A 27,289-nucleotide genomic window follows, 5' to 3' on the forward strand; every position below is an offset into this window, starting at 1 on the left:
TTAGAAAGGTTAAATTTGGTATTAAAGGGGCTGACACGCAAAATGGGCCAACACCGACAGCCCCATCTCCCTTTTACTGCAAACATTGTTGCAAAAATGTGTTCAGCTCTAAGCAAAGGAATATTCACACCTTTTACAGATGTTTTGCTTCAAGCGGTAGTCTCAGTGGCATTTATTGGTTTTTTGAGGTGTGGTGAGTTCACCACAGAGAACGCACAATTTGACAAAAATGTCAATTTATGTCTTGAGGATGTAAGCTTTTGTAGTTCGGATAAAGTTCTTCTGAAGTTAAAAACATCAAAAACAGATCCGTTACGGAAAGGGACAGTCCTCACACTTTTTAAGAATAACCGTTTTTGTCCTGTTACTGCATTGCAGCAGTATATTGCTGCCCGTAAGCGTAGCAATTACCATAACGGACCAAGTGACCCTCTGTTTATTTCAGAAGATGGTCTACCTTTAACACGCGCATGCTTTCTGCATTTACTACGCTCCTTACTAAACACAATAGGGGTAGACGCCTCTAAGTACTCGGGTCGCTCTTTCCGCATTGGTGCAGCCTCGTCAGCAGCACATGCGGGAATTCAGGACCATATGATTAAAACTCTAGGTCGCTGGACCTCAGATACCTACAACAGGTATATCAGAGTAGCAGATGACTCCATCTACGGAGCACAATCCGCCTTAGCTTATAGCATGTAATCCGGGTATTGGGTTTGACTTTCTACCTCATTTTGTTTCTTTTAATTTATATTTTTATTGTAATACATCAGTTATCTATATTACTTTGTTTATTGACTTAAGTTAAATAATATACTACCGTACTTCATTTCTATTTATATCTTGGGTGTCATTCCACAATTTCATTTAGTTCCATTTTGGGTACTTCGCTATTGCTATATGCTCATATACCCCCAAGATATCTCCAGACATAATTTTTCTTTCAAGTATGTATTTTAATAACTTTTCAGTAACCTTGTCATCATTACTGGGTAGTTGCCAAGCTGAAACTACCTATAATCAATTAAATAACTTCACGCGGTATCAACATCGCAATAAACAACCACATCGCTCTAGATGTTTCAAACAGTCGCAGTCACGCTGCCTCTGTCATCTCATTACTAACTTCACAGCAGCACAGCCTGCTATAACTTTTATACGTTCTTTGTACTAACTCTGTTGTTTTGAATTTATTCCTAATCAGTTGTGTATTTTTCTATCAGTCGTGTATTTTTCTATATCTTTGCAGTCGCATTATGGGGGCCGCACCAGGACCATAGGTTAATATTGTATTAGCAAACAGCTCTGTGGTTTTGGTCGAGCCCCCCTTTTTTTGCCAATAAATAAGCTTTAACGTATATGAGATCTCGTGTCATAAATACATGGTATTGGTAGTATAAGTGTTAAGAAACCCTTATCTGATCAAGTCAATGCAAAACATTTATAACATGATACTGGTAGGATAAGTGTTAAGAAACCCTTATCTGATCAAGTCAATGTCAAACATTTAATACAAAGAACTGGTATATGTGCTTATGCAGGATATGATGTCTGTTTAGAGCTTTAATGTGATTGGTCTAGATAAATCAGAGATATTGCCCTGAGTATATTAAAACAAAATGACCACCAGTCAGCCATTTGAATCCGATCTGCATCACAAACTCAATATGTTCATTAGGTATACCAAATTTAGATTAAATATGTATATTGATGACTGAGATCAGTAGAATAGCAGAAATGTTTGATTTAAATGATTTGAATCAATATTTTAAATGAATACATGTCAAGCATTCTTATTTCGAATATCATCAACATTTCAATCTTCGCATTCTGAACTACTAGGTGCACATAAGCCAACATCTCTATCAGAAAGTTGTTTTGTTAAAATTTTTTTAAATTGTACCTTGAGTTTGTTACTGGAACAATTCCCATTAAATCCAGACCATCTTCTGTTAATGTTCCAGTCTAATAAAATAAAATGAATAAAAACATTATTAACATTAGTTAAATAGTAAACGAAACTGAAATGAGTGAAGTTTGATTGCGATCAGTCAATGTATGTCAGAGTCATTGCTCTAGAACAGCATTTGCATTTAACCATTTTGAATCCAATCTGAAAAAAAATATACTCATGTTGTATGGACCAAGCGTGACAATAGTTGTCTATGTATAACCACAATTTTGATCTGAAAGGGCAGAAATATTATTTGATGAATTTTAACATTAAAATAGCCGCCATTCAAAGATGACTATACAGACTACATTTTGTATTTACAAATAATCCAATCTTGAGGTATAAAAGCATGAATCCATTGTTCCTTTGTGGTGCAATCAAAAACATTTTGAATATGAGCAATACATACAAAGCCAATTCACAAAAATCACAACAAATTTGCACAAACTATGGTATTACCTATGAGTATAGTACTTGTATGCAAACTTTCAACTGAATCAGCCAATATAATAGAGAGGAATAGGCATTGGCATGAGTATAATTAAAATGGCCACCAGTCAGCCATTTCATTCAAATCTCCCCAAAAATATGACATACATATGCATGACTATGATATAAATTTTGAATGAAATCTCCCTGCTCATCTTTGAGGAGTTTGTCCAGGACATGATTAAGTAACAGAATTTTGTAATATTGAAGACCAAAATGACCGCCAGTCAGCCATACTTGATCAAATTGTACTGAAAAATGACCGTATGCAAGTCGCCACACAAGATCTGTGAGATAAGTTCGAATGTGATCGCAAAAGCATGTCAGATTAAGACTGATGGTCAGCACCCAAAATAATAGTCCCTGAAACAGGAACTAAAAATAGCCATTTGAATGAGATCGTGAAATGAATAGATGTGCACAAGATGTATTCCAAGATGTATGATGTATGTGTTATGGAGAATGAATGAATGAATGAATGAATAAATGAATAAATGAATGAATGAATGAATTAATGAATGAATTTTACCAAATACAAACAATTACAAAGTCAGTGTAACATTACTAATTAAAGAAGGAATTTGTGGTGGGGATCACTGAAAGAGTTCTACTAAACGAGTTGAGTCAGTGACCCATTTTATAAGAAACAAACTAGCAAGTCATAATATAAATCAATATATAAATAATATGTAAATGAAGACACTGCTTTTATGACAGTAAGCAAAGGGAAAAAATGAAAAAAAAACGTCTGCCCAATAAATAGCAAAATTATTTGTCAATAATACTGATGAGAAACAGTTGACAGATGATATTACATTGTAATAATAAAATAATATTGCAAGATGGGCATAATCCATAACTCCCAGTTGAACTATTTTGAAACAGATCTGTAAAAAAAAATGATATGCACCTCATGATTCAATTCACTGCATGTACAAAGTTATATCACAACACAGTCCATGTTGCACAAAACATAGTTAAACTACTGAACACCTTGCCTATGATTGCACTATAAAAGTAATTCAGAATATACAATCTAATGATGTACTTGCTGTCTGGTACAATCTTTTTCTTTCAAAATTATTTTGTGAATACATCCAAACAGGAATAAACAGTGGTATTATACAGGAAGAATTAGATCATCAAGACTTATTTATAACATTAATTAATTTACTCATTTCTCAGTAAATATTACATACACTGTATTAATCTCATGGCCCCTAATAGATTATGACATGAATTGTATTGTTAGCTAGGAAAATACTTGTAAATGTTTACTAAAAACAATTATTTACACTACATAATGAAAATTAGACAGGTTGCTACTGGAGATGGTCGCTCCTGAAGACTATCTGGCTCTGTGAATATACAAATTAAATGAATGTCGAGATGTACTTTCTAGCCTAAGAATGGCTGCTTTTAGCCATCTTGAATCACAGTATGACACGAATGCACATGTATATGTCCAATATGACGTCAGATGTATTTATAAAATTTTAACAAGATTGGCCTTAGCATGTCAGAAATATAAATTGCTGCCAGTTGGCCAATTTAAACCTGAACTGAAAAAATAAAATAAGGTTTAACAAGGTCCCATTGTGTTCAATATATGTACAAAGGTTTAACCAAATTCGTAAACATATTACTATAATCTACTGTAGTTCTAGAATGTAGAACATGCATGATTTTCATGCATTCTTAAAATGGCTGCCATTCTGGCATTTTGAATAGAATCATGAAACAAATGTATGTGCTTATGTCTGATACAATGTCTTATGTATGTTAGAAAAACATCCTATTAAAACAGATGACATCTACAGTTCAACATGTTTATACCTGTTGAACTTGTGCAGTATATAATTATCTCACCTTATCGAAACAGAAGACATCTACTGTACCACACAGGTTTATCCTTGTTGGACTTATACAGTATATTTTTTGTTTCTTCAATCTATTCTGTGCATAGACTATGCCAATAGTGAGTGCTGCAGGCAATGCTGGTGGTATCGCTATAGTGATGATATCAAGTGACTTGAGGACAATATCTTTGGCAGTAGACTGTAAACAAATTGAAATTATTGTTAATGAGTGCTTCCTAACAGACCAAAAGTAAAGCAAGAGTTCCTCCTATAGTGAAGACGTGACGTGAGAGTGCTCTTTAGTTTACCAGTAATAAGGCAAAAGTGCTTCTATTGGACCAGAAATGAGGTAAAAATGTTTCTAAGTAGACCAAACATAAAGTGAAAGTATTCCCTAGTGGTCCAGACGTAATGTGAAAGTATTCCTTAGTAGACAAGACATCAAGTGAAAGTATTCCTTAGTGGACCAGACATAAAGTGAAAGTATTCCTTAGTGGACCAGACATAAAGTGAAAGTATTCGCTATTAGACAAAACATCAAGTGAAAGTATTCCCTAAGTGGACTGGACGTAATGTGAAAATATTCCCTAGTAGACAAGACATCAAGTGAAAGTATCCCCTAGCGGACTGGACATAAAGTGGAAATATTCCTCAGTGGACCAGACATAAAGGGAAAGTATTCCCTAGCGGACTGGACATAAAGTGAAAATATTCCTCAGTGGACCAGACATAATGGGAAAGTATTCCCTACTGGGCCAGACGTAATGTGAAAGTATTCCCCAGTAGACTAGACATAAAGTGAAAATATCACTTAGTGGACCAGACGTAATGAGAAAGTATTCGTTATTAGACCAGACATAAAGTGAAAATATTCTTTAGTGGACCAGACATAATGTGAAAGTATTCGTTATTAGACCAGACATAAAGTGAAAATATTCTTTAGTGGACCAGACATAAAATGAAAGTATTCCCTAGTGGACCAGACATAATGTGAAAGTATTCCCTACTGAGCCAGAAGTAATAAGAAAGTATTCCCAAGTGGACCAGACATAAAGTGGAAATATTCCTTTGTGGACCAGACATAAAGTTAAAATATTTCTTAGTGGACCAGACGTAATGAGAAAGTATTCGTTATTAGACCAGACATAAAGTGAAAATATTCTTTAGTGGACCAGACATAATGTGAAAGTATTCGCTATTAGACCAGACATAAAGTGAAAATATTCCTTAGTGGACTAGACATAAAGTGAAAGTATTTTCTAATGAACCAGACATAAAGTGAAAGTATTCGCGAGTAGACCAGACATAAAGTGAAAATATTCCTTAGTGGACTAGACATAAAGTGAAAGTATTCGCTATTAGACCAGACAGAAAGTGAAAATACTCCTTAGTGGACTAGACATAAAGTGAAAGTATTCTCTAATGAACCAGACATAAAGTGAAAGTATTCGCGAGTAGACCAGACATAAAGTGAAAATATTCCCTAGAGGGCCAGAGGTAATGTGAGAATATTCCCCAGTAGTGGACCAGCCATAAAGTGAAAGTATTCCCTAGTGGGTAAGACATAAACTGAAAATATTCCCTAGTGGGCCAGACGCAATGAGAAAGTATTCCCTAATGGACCAGACATAAAGTGAAAGTATTCCCCAGTAGTGGAGCAGACATAAAGTGAAAATATTCCCTAGTGGGTAAGACATAATGTGAAAGTATTCCCAAGCGAACCAGACATAAAGTGAAAATATTCCCTAGTAGACAAGACATCAAATGAAAGTATTCCCTAAGTGAACCAGACATAAAGTGAAAATATTCCCTCGTAGACAAGACATCAAATGAAAATATTCCCTAAGTGGACCAGACATAAAGTAAAAATATCCCTTGGTGGACCGTCATAAAGTGAAAATATTCCTTAGTGGACCAGACATAAAGTGAAAATATTCCCTCGTGAACCAGACATAAAGTGGAAATATTCCTTAGTGGAGCAGACATAAAGTGAAAGTATTCCCTAGTGGGTAAGACATAATGTGAAAGTAATCCCTAGTGAGTAGGACGTAATGTGAAAGTATTCCCAAGCGGACCAGACATAAAGTGAAAATATTCCCTTGTAGACAAGACATCAAATGAAAGTATTCCCTAAGTGGACCAGACATAAAGTGAAAATATTCCCTAGTAGACAAGACATCAAATGAAAGTATTCCCTAAGTGGACCAGACATAAAGTAAAAATATCCCTTAGTGGACTGGACATAAAGTGAAAGTATTCCCTAGTGGACAAAACATCAAATGAAAGTATTCCCTAAGTGGACCAGACATCAAGTAAAAATATTCCTTAGTGGACCTGACATATAGTGAAAGTATTCCCTAGTGGACCAGATTCGCCCATCCGAATAATCATAAAATATTTTCAGGGGGCTTATATTTTCATTGAAAAATCCACCTACGCCGATTTTCAACGCCGGCAGTTGGACCACCCAAAACGAAAGAAACTATTGCAGAAGCTAATCTAAAATTTTATACATGTCTTGCTGGATTAAAAAGTAGACCGCGCATCTTTCTCCCAAAAAATCACATTAACGAACCTTGTGCGCCAAATACAATTATTTTGTTTCATTTTATTTGTGACAAAAGTATATTCCAAGAGAAGTTTCAAATAAAAACGAACACAACTGCATTGCTTAGTAGTAAATGATCGCGGTAGCGCAATCCTGTCATGCTGCATTCCACAATTGTTGATTATTATCTAGTAATGATTATAATAACGTGCAAAAAATAAATTTGTTGAATTGTTATGAAATGCAAATAAATTTCAACTTATTTCATCGTAAGCGAATGATTCCAGTCGCATTTTCAACGCTCAATGCTATAGAAATGAATATCCGCCATGTTTTTCCCTGGATGGTGTTCTTTCGTCTGACAGTTCAAATCGATAATTAACCAATGAAAACGATGGATGATGCCAACGTGTTCAAATTACCATAGCACATTTAAATATGTTAATGTTATTGAACACAACGCGGAAGAGATGTTGTAGTACGATCTTTATAGGAAAGCGGCATGATTTGTTTTTAAATAAAAATATTTTTTGTTTTCAAAAGATAAACTGAGCATTTGAAGAATAATTGTTTACAGCGATAACAGCTCATTTTCGAAACAAAGCTTACCCATTCAGGCTAGTCGCAATAAACATCATACTCTTGAATAGGTGTCAATGACTACGGCAAAACTTTTAGGCATCAGAAAAGATTGAAATAACACCTTAAAAAACTGCCGAAAAATCGATTTCTTGGGCCCATTTAATTTTTTTTAAACCTGAACTGCTGTTTAACTGCCTTTGGGGAATTTACGGCAGAACCGGTAATTAAATTAAATATTGGGAGAGTATACAGCAAGGCAAAAGTTCAAGACAAAGTCAAAGTCCTGAAACAAAACAATATTTTTGCCCGGTAAATACTGGCTAAAACTTAGATGGGAGCAAAACAGACCAAAATAACATTACCTTAATAACAATGTAAAAGTAAAAACTCAAAAACTCACAAAATTGAACTGTTTTTTGTTCTCCATAATGTCATGCATCTTCTATGTTTAATGCTAACAGTGTTCAGGATGGTGGAGGAAACAAAACATTAGCCACAAACAATCATCTAGATCGTACACACTTTGAAGTTTTCCAATACTATTATTTTTATATATATTATATAGTTTATCTGCATTAAGATAACAATATGAGAAACAGAATCTTACCCCTTGTGAAGCCAATATTATAACTGTATAAATAAATCCAATGGTAGCTGGAAAACAATTACATGAACAATCAAATTTATGATGACTCAAAATTCAAATGTTATTGTTTTTTATTTACACAATGGCAATAACTAAATACGAAGTATGATCACACATATTTCGCTATGGTTACAATCACAAAGCATCATGGTAACATTCAATGGCTAGATGACTTGTAACATAGTTGTATAATCTTATTGTCCAATTTCACAATTATTTTCTTGAATGCAAAACATATATTATATATTATACATGTACTGAGCAAAATGTCCTTCAGCTATTCACACCATAGAGGGCAGACTTCACCTCAGATTAAGGTAATTAAATAGGGCATCAATTAATTATATAAATAAGGTTGCCATAAGGCAACAGATTTTAAGAAAAGATTTGCTACCAAAGATTTTGAACATATTATAAACAATCATTGTCATGTTCTCATCCAGATTAAGTGACTGTGAATTTATAAATGAAAATGTATACAATTACATGTTGGGAGTATTCAGCATGATAAGATGCTACCAAATAGAGAAAAACAATTTTCTTGAACAAAGTCCATCAAAGTAAGACTGAGCTACAATGTATTGTAAAATCAACCAAAATGGCCACAAGTCAGTCATTTTGAATCAAATCACAAAGCAAACTGACGTACATCAAAACCATCACTTCTGGTGAATGAATCAGCCAAAGAATGCATGGGAAGTTGTTGTTTTAGAGGCTAAAATGAACACTAGTCAGTCAGGGCTTATCAAAATACGCTACAAATTAACTTGCATGCATCATGTCTTTGAAATCAACTTTAAAAAGAATTGATCCTAGGTATATATATGAGAGCACATGAAAATAGAAACAATTTGGGCCCCATGCAGTCAGCTGACAACAGTGTGAAATTGATAAGCATTGGAATAAATGACATCACAAGACAAAAATGACATCACAAGATACATCATCACTCACTTCCATGTATAAATGGAATTGATAAAGGTATGCCATAGAATCTATCGGGAACATTTAGTCACAGTTATTGGTTCGTATTTACTCGTATTCTTTCCGCATATATACACATCCTTTTAGTGTTAGTTCGATGTGTTTCTGTTTGATATTGCATGTAAAGCTATGGAAAACTAGCACAACCTTGACTGCTTTAAGCCATTTTAATGATCAAGGCCACTTATACTAACGTAATAGGAAACACTCATAATTATATAATCAGCGCCAAAATTTGTTTACACGGTGTGAATCCTTGGCGGTTTATAAATACTGTGATTTCTTTGTAATTACCAGTTGTTACCAAACTCTCGATGACACATGTTATGTTCTCCAGAATAAATACTATCCATAGCTGAAGTATATCGTCTCGCTGTCACTTTATCCCGTAACTGCGTAGTGTGTATACACTACCAGGCTCGTTAAGTTTCGTATCCTGTCTTCTATTGTGATACCCAACCACAATTTGGTGCCGAGACCAGGATCTAACGAGTCATCATGCCGAATTAAACTACACTGAAGAAAAGACGGGACAAAGCCAGAATAATTCTCACAAGGGTGCTTGATACATGTATAGTCGAAACTATGGTTCAACAATACAACGACCAACCCGACAAGGAAGCCGCTTACAAAGAAATCACAGTATTTATAAACCGCCAAGGATTCACACCGTGTAAACAAATTTTGGCGCTGATTATATAATTATGAGTGTTTCCTATTACGTTAGTATAAGTGGCCTTGATCATTAAAATGGCTTAAAGCAGTCAAGGTTGTGCTAGTTTTCCATAGCTTTACTGCAATATCAAACAGAAACACATCGAACTAACACTAAAAGGATGTGTATATATGCGGAAAGAATACAAGTAAATACGAATCAATAACTGTAACTAAATGTTCCCGATATACTCCCGGGGGACGAAAGATAATTCCTGGCAATTATCGATAGGAAAGAAATATTATTGATTCTTGAAAGAAAAAATACATGAATATACGGCAATAATAAAAAAAAGTTCACAGAATGTGTTTATAAGAATACATGTACAAAAACAAAAACAAACAATGATAAAAGGAGTCTACGAGTATATATATACACAGGTTAGTTGTCAGACTTGTAAAATAAATGTTATTTTCAAAATAAAAGTTAGATTTATCAAAGTAGTTCCTTCTTGGCTAATTTTCTAATCCATTTCGTGGCCTGAACAGCGGCCTGGCGTTGAGGACGTTGAGATATGAGTGGTGAATTGTCATTATTGGATTGTGTTGTGTCATCTATTGTTTCTATCAAAACGATAGGCGAGGATGTCGGGGAAATCGGGATTCCCTCAGGCAGTGATGTATTAGCTGAATTCACTTCACTCGTCTCCAATGGGTACAGTTTGGTGATTGGGCGGTTTGTAATGCCGAGTTTAGTCTTAATCTCAGCGGCTCGTACAATTCCGGCCTTACCGGGCAGAAGACGCGTGATTCTAGCCATGTGCCAGTGTATGCGTTTGTTGACATCACTATGGATGAGAACGATGTCACCAACTTTGATAGAGTTCGATTTCACGCCGTCTGATGTGTGAAAGTGGCGTTCCCTGAGTGCGGTCAGGTACTCTGATGACCACCTTTTCCAGAATGCACGTAGTCGTTCAGCAAGGTGTTCATAACGGCGGTTAAGTTTTAGATGGGAGTCAGATGTGTAATCCACAGAATTGTTTGGTGTAACGTAGGGTAGACTGGAGATATTCCTACCGTTGACCAAGTGAGACGGGGTTAACGGTGTTAAGTCGTCAACATGTGAAGATATATGTGTTAGTGGCCGGTCATTAATAGACGCTTCGATTTGAGTAAGTATGGTTTCCAACTCGGCAAATGAAACACAAGATTTGCCGAGAACTTTCTTCAAGGTAGTTTTCGTGATCCCAATCATACGCTCATAGAATCCACCGAACCAAGGGGCGCGTTTTGGAATAAACTTCCACGTAGTGCGATGTTTAAGAAGCAGGGATTGTACTTCCGGATCAGACGCAATTTCTTTTAGTTCGTTAGCTGCAGATAAGAATGTCATCGCATTGTCTGAGATCAAAGTAGATGGTGTTGATCGGCGTGCTGCAAAGCGACGAAAGGCAAACATGAAAGATGTCGTGGACATATCTGGAACTTATTCTAGGTGTATGGCTCGCGTCACAGCACAGGTGAAGAGACATATATACGCTTTGGAAATGCAGTTATTATGGGGGTTTTTAACATATAACGCACCAGTATAGTCAACTCCACTGACTTCAAATGGAGGTATTTCGCGGACACTATGTTCCGGAAGTGGGGCAGTAATTGGTTTATTATACGGGCGACTGTCGACCTTCTTACATGTGACACATTTGTGAAGTACGGCATTAACAACACGGCGAATGGCAGTAATCCAAAATCGCTCGCGTACTGCTGTTATGGTTGCTTGTGGGCCGCCGTGACTTAATCGAAGATGTGTAGCGTAAACAATCATTCTGGTGAATGGGTGATCTCCGGGTAACAGGATTGGATGTATAGTATCAAATTTAAGTCCCGAATTGTGTATACGTTCGTATCAGAGAATCTTCGCCAATAAATAATTTGAGTTGTTTAGTCAATGGTCCAAGTTTCTTGTTATTCTTTCGTAGTGTAGAAATAACGTCAGCATACTCAGTATTTTGAATGTGTCGAATCCAAGTTAATTCTGCATTGATAATTTCCGTCGCTGAGGGCAGTATATAGTGAGAAGTTAGTCTGTTGTCAACTTCATTCGGAGAGGGTGACGTTTGTTTACGTTTAACCTTGTATTTCAGCAAACGCACAAATCTTAGAACATACGCTGAAACATGAAGCAGTTTATTATAATTGCTGTATCTGCTTGCATTAATGATATATTGAATACCAATGGGAGTTGCAGGTTCATCGGTCTTATTCGTCGATGGAGTGTTGTCACGATGAGTTGTGTTAGCGAGTGTAGATAATCCAGGTGCTGGCTGTAATGACATATGATTGACAGATATGCCCATTTCGGGGTTGGAGTCAAAAAGTTCACAGATCGGCCATGAATCACGATCTTTCAGCCAGGATGGCCCTTCCCACCAAAGTGACGAGTTACGTAGCTCTCTCGGTGTTATACCACGTGTCAGTAGATCGGCTGGATTACTTTCCGTTGGCACATACTTGTAGTCTTGTTGAAAACTGTTGATTTCAGCGACACGGTTTGTTGTAAAGATGTCGGGTTTGCCACGGGAATGAATCCAGTGTAGTGCGATATGCGAATCAGACCACAACACGTTACGGGATTTATTGTATTTCGTAGCCAACGCTGAGCTCACATAATTACTCAACCGTGTAGCGATTACAGCAGCCATTAATTCAAGGCGGGGTAATGTTAATATTTGTTTCCGGATCGGGGCAACGCGTGTCTTGGCTACTACCAGCGTGGTTTGTTTACCAGACTTAATATAAACAACACCACCGTACGCTTTAGTAGACGCATCCGCGAATGCATGTACTTCAATGTTGTTGTCATTGTTCTCAGTGAAATAACAACGATTAACATTTATACTGCTTACTTCTCGCAGATCATTGGCAATATTGAACCAATCGCGTTGTAGGTCTCCGGATATAGGGTCATCCCAATTATGACTGAGTTTCCATAATATCTAAATTAATAATTTGGCACGCACATGGACTGGCGAAAGTAAACCTAGTGGATCGACAAACTTGCTGAGTAACTGACGACGTCGCGTTTAGTAGTTACAGGTCGGATTGTTGGGGGGTTCAGTTGATTTAAGTAGAGTACGTCGCTTTCTGTGTCCCATTTCATACCGAGAATGCCGACAGTTGTAGCAGGTTTCGCTTTGTTGTCTTGTGTGATGATGTCCCGAATTGTAGGATCGTTAGTATTCCATGATCGTAGGTTGAAACCACGAGTAGCGAGCAGATTGGTAAGGTCGTTGTAAAAACGATGAGCTTCTTCTGAATCGCGACAACCAGTGATTACGTCACCCACGTAGATATTATGCTGTATTAAAATCATTAGCAGCAGGTATATGAGTGTTATCATTTATTAATGTTTTTATAGCAGCATTTAAGATAAAGGGACTGCAAGTAGCTCCAAACAATACAGAACTAAACTGATAAGTAACAAAGTCACTGTTTATATCATTGACATCTGCAAGCCACAAGAACTTTGTATATTTCCGATCATCATTATGGAGTCGGATCTGGAGAAATGCTTTCTCAATGTCACTTGTTAACGCCACTGGATTTGATCGAAAGCGTAACAGGATCGCAGAATCAAACAATGACATGGAGACAAAAATGACAGTAGGTCAAATATCAATGAAACAAAAAACTATCAATGAATGTTTTAGGCACACCATATGACATATGCATACAGAGACAGAGCCACATGTGAAAGCTGCTCTGAATGTTTATATTTCATGTAGGACATGGTAAAGAAAATCTCATAAGATTATATTACCTAATAAAAACATGACACCAATAAACCGCATAGAGTCTCGATACAGTTTAATGTCCATTGGTTTTGGATATAGAATAGCCCTCACAAGTGTACCTTTAGCCGTATTGAATCCTGTGAAAAATTTGAACATTATTATAAAACATAGTGTAACTATTACAACCTTGACCATTGAGAACCTACATGTAGATTAAAAAACAAATGTATAGATGAATATCAATCAAACCATGCAATTTCTTTTCTTTGCATGGCAAAAGTGAATAAACAAATTAAGTATTTTGCAAGAGAAAAATGATGAAGTCATCATAATTACAAAGATATTAATATCTATGTTCCTCAAATAATACTACATGTACTGCATTAATCCCAATGTTCCTGAAAGAATAACATGAATTGTATAAAAGTTCTTAAAAATAATAGTACAGATGAAATATATTTTAATAAGCAAAATTTGGCAAGAAAAAAACTAGCCAATGTGTTCCTCAATTAATACTACATATGCTGTATTATTCCCACTGTCCTTTAATAAATAATACATGTATAGCATGAATTGTAACAAACAAGCCATGCATGACAAAGTCCCTGTTTGTTATCGAACATTAAAATGATTGACATCTTGCATCTAATTGTCAAACGAGTACTTGTCCATATTGAGAGATATTACTCTGGAAAAGCGTTAATTAACAATATTGGCCATTTTGAATACATCTATATACATAATCAATCAAAGTATGTCATAGATATGGCACTAGAACTGCATTCATTAAAACAAAATGGCCACCAGTCGGCCATTTTAAATCCAATCTGAAAAATGAAATGAGGTGCATCAGGAACCCATAATATCTAATGTATATACCAGGTTTAAACAAAATCCATCCATAAATGCCAGGAATGCTTGATATTTGATGATTTTTTATCACAAAAATGGCCACTATTTGGCCATTTTAAATCAGAATGTGAAACGCATGGACGGACGCACACACAGACACACTAATGCAAGGATGCACAGAGGCCAGTCCATAAGTCCCTGTTTTCAGACTGCATCCGAACGAAGACAAAAAAACTTTCCAAATAATAGTAATAGTGATATATAAATCTATAAGCAAAATAAAATACTAGCCAGATTTGAAAAAGATGGGAAACAATACACTTGTCACTTTTTATACTAATAACATATCGATTTACTACACTTATCTAAGTTCTTAATATCAGCAGTATAAATGTCTATATTTATTCCATATATTTCTGTCTAAAAATGTTTCATTTCAGTCAAATTTTACCCTTATATCCTATATCTTTAAAATTACACTTACTATTTGCACAAAAAAAAGAACTTGCTTGACATTCCATAACAATTATTAAGATTCCCAATTTTGAAGATGGTCAAGTAAAAATTGTTATTGTAACCACAAAAAGAAGACAATTTGGAGTGAAATTTAATGATTATCTTGACTACATAGATGAACTGGCTCCAGGAGTTTGCTCATTTCTGAGATCCAATCCACCAGTATATGACTACATAGATGAACTGGCTCCAGGAGTTTGCTCATTTCTGAGATCCAATCCACCAGTATATGACTACATAGATGAACTCGCTCCAGGAGTCTGCTCATTTCTGAGATCCAACCCACCAGTCTATGATTACATAGATGAACTGCCTTCAGGAGTTTGCTCATTTCTGAGATCCAACCCACCAGTCTATGACTACATACATGTAGATGAACTGGCTCCAGGAGTTTGCTCATTTCTGAGATCCAACCCACCAGTATATGACTACATAGATGAACTGGCTCCAGGAGTTTGCTCATTTCTGAGATCCAACCCACCAGTCTATGACTACATAGATGAACTGGCTTCAGGAGTTTGCTCATTTCTGAGATCCAACCCACCAGTATATGATTACATAGATGAACTGGCTCCAGGAGTTTGCTCATTTCTGAGATCCAACCCACCAGTCTATGACTACATAGATGAACTGGCTTTAGAAGTTTGCTCATTTCTGAGATCCAACCCACCAGTATATGATTACATAGATGAACTGGCTCCAGGAGTTTGCTCATTTCTGAGATCCAACCCACCAGTCTATGACTACATAGATGAACTGGCTCCAGGAGTCTGCTCATTTCTGAGATCCAACCCACCAGTCTATGATTACATAGATGAACTGCCTTCAGGAGTTTGCTCATTTCTGAGATCCAACCCACCAGTCTATGACTACATAGATGAACTGGCTCCAGGAGTCTGTTCATTTCTGAGATCCAACCCACCAGTCTATGACTACATAGATGAACTGGCTCCAGGAGTCTGCTCATTTCTGAGATCCAACCCACCAGTCTATGATTACATAGATGAACTGCCTTCAGGAGTTTGCTCATTTCTGAGATCCAACCCACCAGTCTATGACTACATACATGTAGATGAACTGGCTCCAGGAGTCTGCTCATTTCTGAGATCCAACCCACCAGTCTATGATTACATAGATGAACTGGCTTCAGGAGTTTGCTCATTTCTGAGATCCAACCCACCAGTCTATGACTACATAGATGAACTGGCTCCAGGAGTTTGCTCATTTCTGAGATCCAACCCACCAGTCTATGACTACATAGATGAACTGGCTTCAGGAGTTTGCTCATTTCTGAGATCCAACCCACCAGTCTATGACTACATAGATGAACTGGCTCCAGGAGTTTGCTCATTTCTAAGATCCAACCCACCAGTATATGACTACATAGATGAACTGGCTCCAGGAGTTTGCTCATTTCTAAGATCCAACCCACCAGTATATGACTACATAGATGAACTGGCTCCAGGAGTCTGCTCATTTCTGAGATCCAACCCACCAGTCTATGACTACATAGATGAACTGGCTCCAGGAGTCTGTTCATTTCTGAGATCCAACCCACCAGTCTATGACTACATAGATGAACTGGCTCCAGGAGTTTGCTCATTTCTGAGATCCAACCCACCAGTCTATGACTACATACATGTAGATGAACTGGCTCCAGGAGTTTGCTCATTTCTGAGATCCAACCCACCAGTCTATGACTACATAGATGAACTGGCTCCAGGAGTTTGCTCATTTCTGAGATCCAACCCACCAGTCTATGACTACATAGATGAACTGGCTCCAGGAGTCTGCTCATTTCTGAGATCCAACCCACCAGTCTATGATTACATAGATGAACTGGCTTCAGGAGTTTGCTCATTTCTGAGATCCAACCCACCAGTCTATGACTACATAGATGAACTGGCTCCAGGAGTTTGCTCATTTCTGAGATCCAACCCACCAGTATATGACTACATAGATGAACTGGCTCCAGGAGTCTGTTCATTTCTGAGATCCAATCCACCAGTCTATGACTACATAGATGAACTGGCTCCAGGAGTTTGCTCATTTCTGAGATCCAACCCACCAGTCTATGATTACATAGATGAACTGGCTCCAGGAGTCCGCTCATTTCTGAGATCCAACCCACCAGTCTATGACTACATAGATGAACTGGCTTCAGGAGTTTGCTCATTTCTGAGATCCAACCCACCAGTCTATGACTACATAGATGAACTGGCTCCAGGAGTCTGTTCATTTCTGAGATCCAATCCACCAGTCTATGACTACATAGATGAACTGGCTCCAGGAGTTTGCTCATTTCTGAGATCCAACCCACCAGTCTATGATTACATAGATGAACTGGCTCCAGGAGTCCGCTCATTTCTGAGATCCAACCCACCAGTCTATGACTACATAGATGAACTGGCTTCAGGAGTTTGCTCATTTCTGAGATCCAACCCACCAGTCTATGACTACATAGATGAACTGGCTCCAGGAGTCTGCTCATTTCTGAGATCCAACCCACCAGTCTATGATTACATAGATGAACTGGCTTCAGGAGTTTGCTCATTTCTGAGATCCAACCCACCAGTCTATGACTACATAGATGAACTGGCTCCAGGAGTCTGCTCATTTCTGAGATCCAACCCACCAGTCTATGACTACATAGATGAACTGGCTCCAGGAGTTTGCTCATTTCTAAGATCCAACCCACCAGTATATGACTACATAGATGAACTGGCTCCAGGAGTTTGCTCATTTCTGAGATCCAACCCACCAGTCTATGACTACATAGATGAACTGGCTCCAGGAGTTTGCTCATTTCTGAGATCCAACCCACCAGTATATGACTACATAGATGAACTGGCTTCAGGAGTTTGCTCATTTCTGAGATCCAACCCACCAGTCTATGATTACATAGATGAACTGGCTCCAGGAGTCTGCTCATTTCTGAGATCCAATCCACCAGTATATGACTACATAGATGAACTGGCTTCAGGAGTTTGCTCATTTCTGAGATCCAACCCACCAGTCTATGATTACATAGATGAACTGGCTCCAGGAGTTTGCTCATTTCTGAGATCCAACCCACCAGTCTATGATTACATAGATGAACTGGCTCCAGGAGTCCGCTCATTTCTGAGATCCAACCCACCAGTCTATGACTACATAGATGAACTGGCTCCAGGAGTTTGCTCATTTCTGAGATCCAACCCACCAGTCTATGACTACATAGATGAACTGGTTCCAGGAGTCCGCTCATTTCTGAGATCCAACCCACCAGTATATGACTACATAGATGAACTGGCTCCAGGAGTTTGCTCATTTCTGAGATCCAACCCACCAGTCTATGACTACATAGATGAACTGGCTCCAGGAGTTTGCTCATTTCTGAGATCCAACCCACCAGTCTATGATTACATAGATGAACTGGCTCCAGGAGTTTGCTCATTTCTGAGATCCAACCCACCAGTCTATGACTACATAGATGAACTGGTTCCAGGAGTCCGCTCATTTCTGAGATCCAACCCACCAGTATATGACTACATAGATGAACTGGCTCCAGGAGTTTGCTCATTTCTGAGATCCAACCCACCAGTATATGACTACATAGATGAACTGGCTCCAGGAGTTTGCTCATTTCTGAGATCCAACCCACCAGTTTATGACTACATAGATGAACTGGCTCCAGAAGTTTGCTCATTTCTGAGATCCAACCCACCAGTATATGACTACATACAATGTAGATGAACTGACCGATGATAATAAATCTCACCTACCTGTACTCACAACAACAGCTTTGACTTTTTCACTTCCATAAAATCGAGTTTGTATGACCTCAGTTCCACAGAACAGTGTATGCCTTTTGTATTCATTTGAATTATAAATTAATTGTCCTTCTTCTACAGAATGTGGTAATGGTGTCTTAGTTACTGGTACTGATTCACCTTAAATGTCAGACAAGTTTGACAAACTTGATTAATAACAAATGGTTTTCTCAGTATCTCATGTTGGTGTATACTCTCCAGTATATACAATTTTTGAAATACAGCTCTGAACATGCCATACACGAGCAGACATAAACATTCAAACAAACACACACATTTGGACACCCACACACATGCAGACTGACCCACACATGCAAACAGACGTAAACATTCAAACAAACACACACATTTGGACACCCACACACATGCAGACCGACCCACACATGCAAACAGACATAAACATTCAGACACACACATTTAGACACCCACACACATGCAGACCGACCCACACATGCGAACAGACATTATACACATGCGAACAGACACACACATTCACACACCCAAACACACACAGACTGACCCACACATGCGAACAGACATAAACATTCAGACACACACATTCACACACCCAAACACACACAGACTGACCCACACATGCAAACAGACACACACATGCAAACAGACACACACACCGACACACACATGCATACTCATGCACATGCATGCATGCATATTGTAGGGGTCTGAAATCTGGGGCCATGAAATTCAAGATTACAACAAATGGGACAAAACAATAACAGAAAAAACACAATTGAATTTTTACAAACAACTACTAGGACTGAACAAATTTGTGGCAAACATTGCATGCAGAGCCGAAGTAGGAGAATTCCCACTCTTAGTAGATATTCAGATCAATTTAATAAAATACTGGACTCGTATCAGTAAATTACCAGACAATAATATCACAAAACAAGCATACCTTGAACAAAAGAAATCCAATTTACAATGGTACTCTTCAATACAAAAAATGATGAACAACATGAACTTTTCACGAGAACAACAGAATGATTGGTTAACAAAACATATACAGCAAATTGGCAAAGTTGTCAAACAAAAATACATAAATTTCTGGAGAAAAAATATAACTGAAAAAACAAAGCTGAGAACTTATGAAAAATTCAAAGACTCTTATAATTTTGAAAAATACTTAGATGTGCTAAATTTGAAACAAAGAATTTCAATGACAAAATTTCGAACTAGTAATCACATTTTAGCAATAGAAAAAGGGAGACATATGCAACCAAAAATACCTACTGAAAATAGAATTTGCAAACAATGTTCACAGAATGAAATAGAAGATGAACTGCACTTTGTTATGAAATGTCCACAATATAAAGTAATACGCCAACAAATCATACAAGACATTATATTTCCACAAGAAACCCAGGATGATCTCCAGAAATTTAATTTCTTGATGACTTCAAAAGATGATGTAATAATAAAAAAGATTGGCAACTATATTCATAATGCATTTCAATCAAGAAATAAAAATGCCATTTGATATGTAACACTTGCTTTATCTTTTTTTTTTTTTTTAACAACTAACTTTCTTTTTGTAGTAGTAGTTATCACAACTAATCTTTATTGCTATTAACTGATAGAAACATTGTATTTCTAAGGATGCAATAAAGTTATTATTATTATTATTATTATTACTCAGAGAATAAACCTAAAACGCCCATTTAGAACAAATCAGAGTCCACCTTAGTGAACAAAAAATATTCATAATCAGCTCATAGAAAATAATAGTTTTAGTAAGCTTTTCACAATGTTCCAGTCTACAGGATAAAAGTTCTGCCAGTATTCAAAGAAATAGATCAAATACGAGAAAATGATACCTCATCAAAAACATCCAAAATAGCTGATATTAATCACATGTTTCTAGACTATTTAGAACATATCAACTATCAGGATCACATACCTGTTAACATACTCTCATTTACAATACAGTTACCACTGAGTAAGACAGCATCACAGGTCATTGAACAGCCATGAGGTGGTATTATCAACACATCACCAGGAACTAACTCACGTTCCCATACATCTTCTATATCTATTTTTCAAAACAGAGATATTATACTAGTACAGATTGAATATGACCTGGTCAATCATGAAAACTGAAAATATATCATTGAAATAATATTTAAAATAGTGACAATGACAGAAAGATGTGTCTTGGTTTTGTATTAGTGTGCAGCATTTCTATAACAAAACAATGACAGAAGTTGTTTTTAAATGAATTGCATACAGTATTCCCTGAAATTCAGCATTTTTTTCTCACAATTACATATTCTGACAGTCACTTTTTCAAACATGGTTGTAAATAACCACAATTAGGGAGCACAATGTGTTTAAAGAAAATTGCCATAAATAGATCTTTTGATGTGTTCAATAATTGTTCATACCTCCATTGCCTCTACTGACAGTCACACTGCATGACGATTTGACCATATCATGAAGCATAACACTTTGCTATGGAACAAGTAAATAGATCAACGTTTTGAAAATAAAATATAAAATGCAAATTATCAGTACAGTGACAGAAGAGGACCACTACCATAGTATGTGCTAACTGAATAAACACTTAGCAAATTAGCGAACTCATTAGTAAAGATAGACATTGTATCAAATAACCAAAGTGTGAAATAGAGTGCATGCACTAAACTTACATTTATTATTTGCATGAGCTTTTAACAAAGCAAATATGTTAACTCCCTTACCTTATGAGAAAATATTAAAGAAACAAAGATAGATATAGCAGACATGAAGACAATGCAAGTAGCATAAGCATAGTATTCATCAAAAAACCAAAGGCAAATACTGAAGAGTTGAAACATATAGAAAGGATGCAAAACCTAAGCAAAAATTAGAGGAAAACATGCAATAGGAATAGGGTTAACTAAAAGATAATACCATATATGGCATCATTTGCATATTCAGTTATTAAATCATGATTGAATGGACTTCACTTGGATACTGAAGTGAATCCATGCAAACAAGGTTAGTAAAAAAAAAAGACACTCTGCCTTGTAACATTGCACTCAAGGTGGCACTCATGTCCATTAAAGAAAACCAAAAGTAGGAATAACTTGGCGAGCGTGTAAAAACATGAATGAATTTTTAATTCACTCTGGATTACTTGTCTGATGTAATTTGTTGTCAGACTAGTATTTTCCATGTCATTTATGTTTGGTGAAAATAAGTAAAATTATTGTTTTTTGTTGTTGTTTTATTGTTTATTAACCACTGCCAATTACTTACACTAACTGGGTGATATTTAGATTCTGTTTTACTTAGACAAATGTGGGTTGATACTGAATCATGGAGTGAAACCTGTTGAACATTAGTGAATGAATCTTGGCATGTGGATTTATCCTTCCTATCAAGTCTATGGCACACTCAGCCAGGGTAGGGGTAAACCCATTGAGTTTATGGAACACTCAGCCAGGGTAGGGGTAAACCCATTGAGTTTATGGAACACTCAGCCAGGGTAGGGGTAAACCCATTGAGTTTATGGAACACTCAGCCAGGGTAGGGGTAAACCCATTGAGTTTATGGAACACTCAGCCAGGGTAAGGGTAAACCCATTGAGTTTATGGAACACTCAGCCAGGGTAGGGGTAAACCCATTGAGTTTATGGAACACTCATCCAGGGTAAGGGTAAACCCATTGAGTTTATGGAACACTCATCCAGGGTAAGGGTAAACTCATTGAGTTTATGGAACACTCATCCAGGGTAGGAGTAAACCCATTGAGTTTATGGCACACTCAACCGGGGTAGGGGTAAACTCATTGAGTTTATGGAACACTCAGCCAGGGTAGGGGTAAACCCATTGAGTTTATGGAACACTCAGCCAGGGTAGGGGTAAACCAATTGAGTTTATGGAACACTCAGCCAGGGTAAGGGTAAACCCATTGAGTTTATGGAACACTCATCCAGGGTAAGGGTAAACTCATTGAGTTTATGGAACACTCAGCCAGGGTAGGGATAAACCCATTGAGTTTATGGAACACTCATCCAGGGTAAGGGTAAACCCATTGAGTTTATGGAACACTCATCCAGGGTAAGGGTAAACTCATTGAGTTTATGGAACACTCAGCCAGGGTAGGAGTAAACCCATTGAGTTTATGGCACACTCAACCGGGGTAGGAGTAAACCCATTGAGTTTATGGAACACTCATCCAGGGTAAGGGTAAACCCATTGAGTTTATGGAACACTCATCCAGGGTAAGGGTAAACCCATTGAGTTTATGGAACACTCATCCAGGGTAAGGGTAAACCCATTGAGTTTATGGAACACTCATCCAGGGTAAGGGTAAACCCATTGAGTTTATGGAACACTCATCCAGGGTAAGGGTAAACTCATTGAGTTTATGGAACACTCAGCCAGGGTAGGAGTAAACCCATTGAGTTTATGGCACACTCATCCAGGGTAAGGGTAAACCCATTGAGTTTATGGAACACTCATCCAGGGTAAGGGTAAACCCATTGAGTTTATGGAACACTCATCCAGGGTAAGGGTAAACTCATTGAGTTTATGGAACACTCAGCCAGGGTAGGAGTAAACCCATTGAGTTTATGGCACACTCAACCGGGGTAGGGGTAAACTCATTGAGTTTATGGAACACTCAGCCAGGGTAGGGGTAAACCCATTGAGTTTATGGAACACTCAGCCAGGGTAGGGGTAAACCAATTGAGTTTATGGAACACTCATCCAGGGTAAGGGTAAACCCATTGAGTTTATGGAACACTCATCCAGGGTAAGGGTAAACTCATTGAGTTTATGGAACACTCAGCCAGGGTAGGAGTAAACCCATTGAGTTTATGGCACACTCAACCGGGGTAGGAGTAAACCCATTGAGTTTATGGAACACTCATCCAGGGTAAGGGTAAACCCATTGAGTTTATGGAACACTCAGCCAGGGTAGGGGTAAACCCATTGAGTTTATGGAACACTCAGCCAGGGTAGGGGTAAACCCATTGAGTTTATGGAACACTCAGCCAGGGTAGGAGTAAACCCATTGAGTTTATGGCACACTCAACCGGGGTAGGGGTAAACTCATTGAGTTTATGGAACACTCATCCAGGGTAAGGGTAAACCCATTGAGTTTATGGAACACTCATCCAGGGTAAGGGTAAACTCATTGAGTTTATGGAACACTCAGCCAGGGTAGGAGTAAACCCATTGAGTTTATGGCACACTCAACCGGGGTAGGAGTAAACCCATTGAGTTTATGGAACACTCATCCAGGGTAAGGGTAAACCCATTGAGTTTATGGAACACTCAGCCAGGGTAGGGGTAAACCCATTGAGTTTATGGAACACTCAGCCAGGGTAGGGGTAAACCCATTGAGTTTATGGAACACTCAGCCAGGGTAGGAGTAAACCCATTGAGTTTATGGCACACTCAACCGGGGTAGGGGTAAACTCATTGAGTTTATGGAACACTCAGCCAGGGTAGGGGTAAACCCATTGAGTTTATGGAACACTCAGCCAGGGTAGGGGTAAACCCATTGAGTTTATGGAACACTCAGCCAGGGTAGGAGTAAACCCATTGAGTTTATGGCACACTCAACCGGGGTAGGGGTAAACTCATTGAGTTTATGGAACACTCAGCCAGGGTAGGGGTAAACCCATTGAGTTTATGGAACACTCAGCCAGGGTAGGGGTAAACCCATTGAGTTTATGGAACACTCAGCCGGGGTAGGAGGTCGACCCGTTGAGTTTATGGCACACTCAACCAGGGCAGGGGGTCAACCCATTGAGTTTATGGAACACTCAGCCAGGGTAGGGGTAAACCCATTGAGTTTATGGAACACTCAGCCAGGGTAGGGGTAAACCCATTGAGTCTATGGCACACTCTGCCAGGGCAGGAGGTCGACCCATTGAGTTTATGGCACACTCAACCAGGGCAGGGGGTCAACCCATTGAGTTTATGGAACACTCAGCCAGGGTAGGGGTAAACCCATTGAGTTTATGGAACACTCAGCCAGGGTAGGGGTAAACCAATTGAGTCTATGGCACACTCTGCCAGGGCAGGAGGTCGACCCATTGAGTTTATGGCACACTCTGCCAGGGCAGGAGGTTGACCCATTGAGTTTATGGCACACTCAACCAGGGCAGGGGGTCAACCCATTAAATCTATGGCACACTCAGCCAGGGTAAGGGTAAACCCATTGAGTCTATGGCACACTCTGCCAGGGCAGGAGGTCGACCCATTGAGTTTATGGCACACTCAACCAGGGCAGGGGGTCAACCCATTAAATCTATGGCACACTCACCAAGGATAGAGGCAACTTTTTTTAGTGTGCAAGGCTTTACTTTGATACAGGTGACAGACAATGCAAAACGAATAGGTTCAGTCATGAAAAGAACTATACATGTGACAGACTCCCATGAACGAGAATTCCTCTAATCTTATTACTCAAATTTCATTGAATGAGTTCTCACTGAAAACAATTAATGTAAAGACAGTTAAACAAGGAAACAATGACAGAAACATACATGATTCAATGCACTTCCAACACACCAGAAATTATGGAAAAACAAGTCATGAATGACACTGCCTTCGCTAGTTGTCATTCTAAAGTTGCATGGACATAAATTGGCAAACGTGATTTCTATGGCATTTTCAAGTTTATAGCACTCTCCATCCAGGTCAACATTATTCTCAGCAAGGAAACCAGATAGCACCAAACCAGTACAACAGGTAAAATGACAAGGAAGTATACAAATCAGATCTGCAAACATGTCAGTGTTGTGTCTGTTTGGATAAACTAGTTTGTGGCCCTGGATTAGTTTCAATATCTCTATAAAAAGAACAAGATTACTTCTCATACGACAAATATACAAATAAAGTGCAAAAATCCATTAAAATATTATCAAGTTTTTATTATCATACATTAATATTAACAAATCGTGTGAAATTGTATGTAGAGAGAAACACATATTTATGCTTTAGATGACAGAACTTCTCAAAGTAAAAAAAAGAGGACCTGCGAAACTTTATACAATTGTCGGACACGCAGTGAATAGTACCGGTATGTTTTTGTAATACATGCAGCTCCAGTGGTTTTGCTTTCTGAGAAAAAAAATCTGGCTATGCACCTGAAAAACAACAAAAACAAAAAAAAAACATTTAGCCCAAAGTAAGCAGAGGTTGTAGCAAATGTGCTCCCATTGGCTGTTAGATTTAATTAAAAAAAATATTTGAGTCTTTTTAGTACGAAAAAATATTACTTAATAAATTTATACCAGCCAGAAAGAAATTGCAGTTCACACTGTACTATTTTAAACATGTTCTACCAAAGTCTAGGATGAACTAATTCAACAGTCTGTTTCCACTCTACAAAGTTGTCAAATTAATAATTACGGGATTAAGAATGTGCAAAAAGCCACTTGAGCTGAACCAAATGGATGCCAAGCTATCAAAAGAAATAAAAAAAAACTATTGAGAAAAATACAAAAAAATACATTTAATATGAAAGGAGATAGAAGTGCATAAAAAACTAATCAGCAGAGGTAGTGATCATGTAATCAAATTTCCTTTGAACTGGATTGCATTGTCTCAGATTGGCTGCTAATTTGCATATTAATTTGCATACTAATTAACATATTGTAGTTGTATTAAAATATATAAAAAAATATCCGAAGTTTTGAAAAAAAAAATTATGACTATTAAGTCAACATCATTAAAATTGAGGATTACGTGAATTTGACCCCCTCCCTAATATTGTTTCACATATTCATTAAAAACATGGCCGCCATTAAATCCATCTCAATCGAGGTTCGTAATTTATTTTCCTGCTCATAATGAGATAAATTATGGTAGCTAAACATTGAAATTGCCATCCTGACTTCAGTACCGAAATAAATAGCTGATTGGGAAAATGTGTCTCTGTTGACAGAGGTTCGATTTACCGATAAACTTCAACACTGCATGGAGCAGAGAGGTCCCGGTCACGAGTGCAGTAATGCACTTGGTTATCATATTTACTTCAAAGGTAATTTAAAAGCAATGATAGATTCATTGATATTTAATCACAGTACTTTTTAATTTCATCATTGCTTTCGGTTAGCCAAACTTGACTTGTGTTTTCTCAATAATTCTAGTCTAATATGTCGTAACGAAACCATTGTTTCAATCTGCTAGCAGTTGCCAATGAACACCGGCAACAGCAATCGTACATAACAGAATCACGATCAGCGTGTTCTAAACTTTTACGTTTTTTATTATTCCAGTATTTTATATGCCAAACGTTATTCCCAAGCCTCCTAAATGACAAGATAAACTTTCGATTTACAAATTTCATAACCAGTTCTTGAACTAATAGCAGGACTGTTTTTCTGGCAAAGTGTACGTGACACTGTGCGATCACTAGTTTCTCACTAAAGTCAGGACACAAAGGGATAAATCAAAGTTCATAATAAATACCATAAGCACAGCCTGAGTTTCTTACCTTTGAGATAGAATTTAATCTATGTAAGCCTTGTGCAAAGAAAGATACAGTCCCGGAATACAATATCCTCAGACAAAATCGACGGTGATTTCCTTAGCGGTTAGGGACGACGTCAAATGATCGATGTCGGATAAAA

General features: G+C 37.6%; 1 protein-coding gene across 2 annotated transcripts in view; it reads right to left on the reverse strand.

Annotated features, from left to right (window-relative positions):
- Positions 1–27,289, reverse strand: part of LOC102802400 (polyamine-transporting ATPase 13A3-like) — a 340,426-nt gene that overhangs the window by 221,267 nt on the left and 91,870 nt on the right. For both annotated transcript variants that reach the window (XM_085508596.1, XM_085508595.1), the window contains 7 exons: positions 21,099–21,165; positions 20,615–20,746; positions 18,646–18,813; positions 13,540–13,650; positions 8,040–8,086; positions 4,313–4,501; positions 1,904–1,965 (listed from right to left, as the gene is read on the reverse strand). In XM_085508596.1, coding sequence (XP_085364722.1) covers positions 1,904–1,965; positions 4,313–4,501; positions 8,040–8,086; positions 13,540–13,650; positions 18,646–18,813; positions 20,615–20,746; positions 21,099–21,165 — 776 coding nt within the window. The remainder of the gene's footprint in view (positions 1–1,903; positions 1,966–4,312; positions 4,502–8,039; positions 8,087–13,539; positions 13,651–18,645; positions 18,814–20,614; positions 20,747–21,098; positions 21,166–27,289) is intronic.

This window comes from Saccoglossus kowalevskii, chromosome 15 (assembly GCF_978046115.1).
Source record: "Saccoglossus kowalevskii chromosome 15, keSacKowa6.1, whole genome shotgun sequence".
NCBI lineage: Eukaryota > Metazoa > Hemichordata > Enteropneusta > Harrimaniidae > Saccoglossus > Saccoglossus kowalevskii.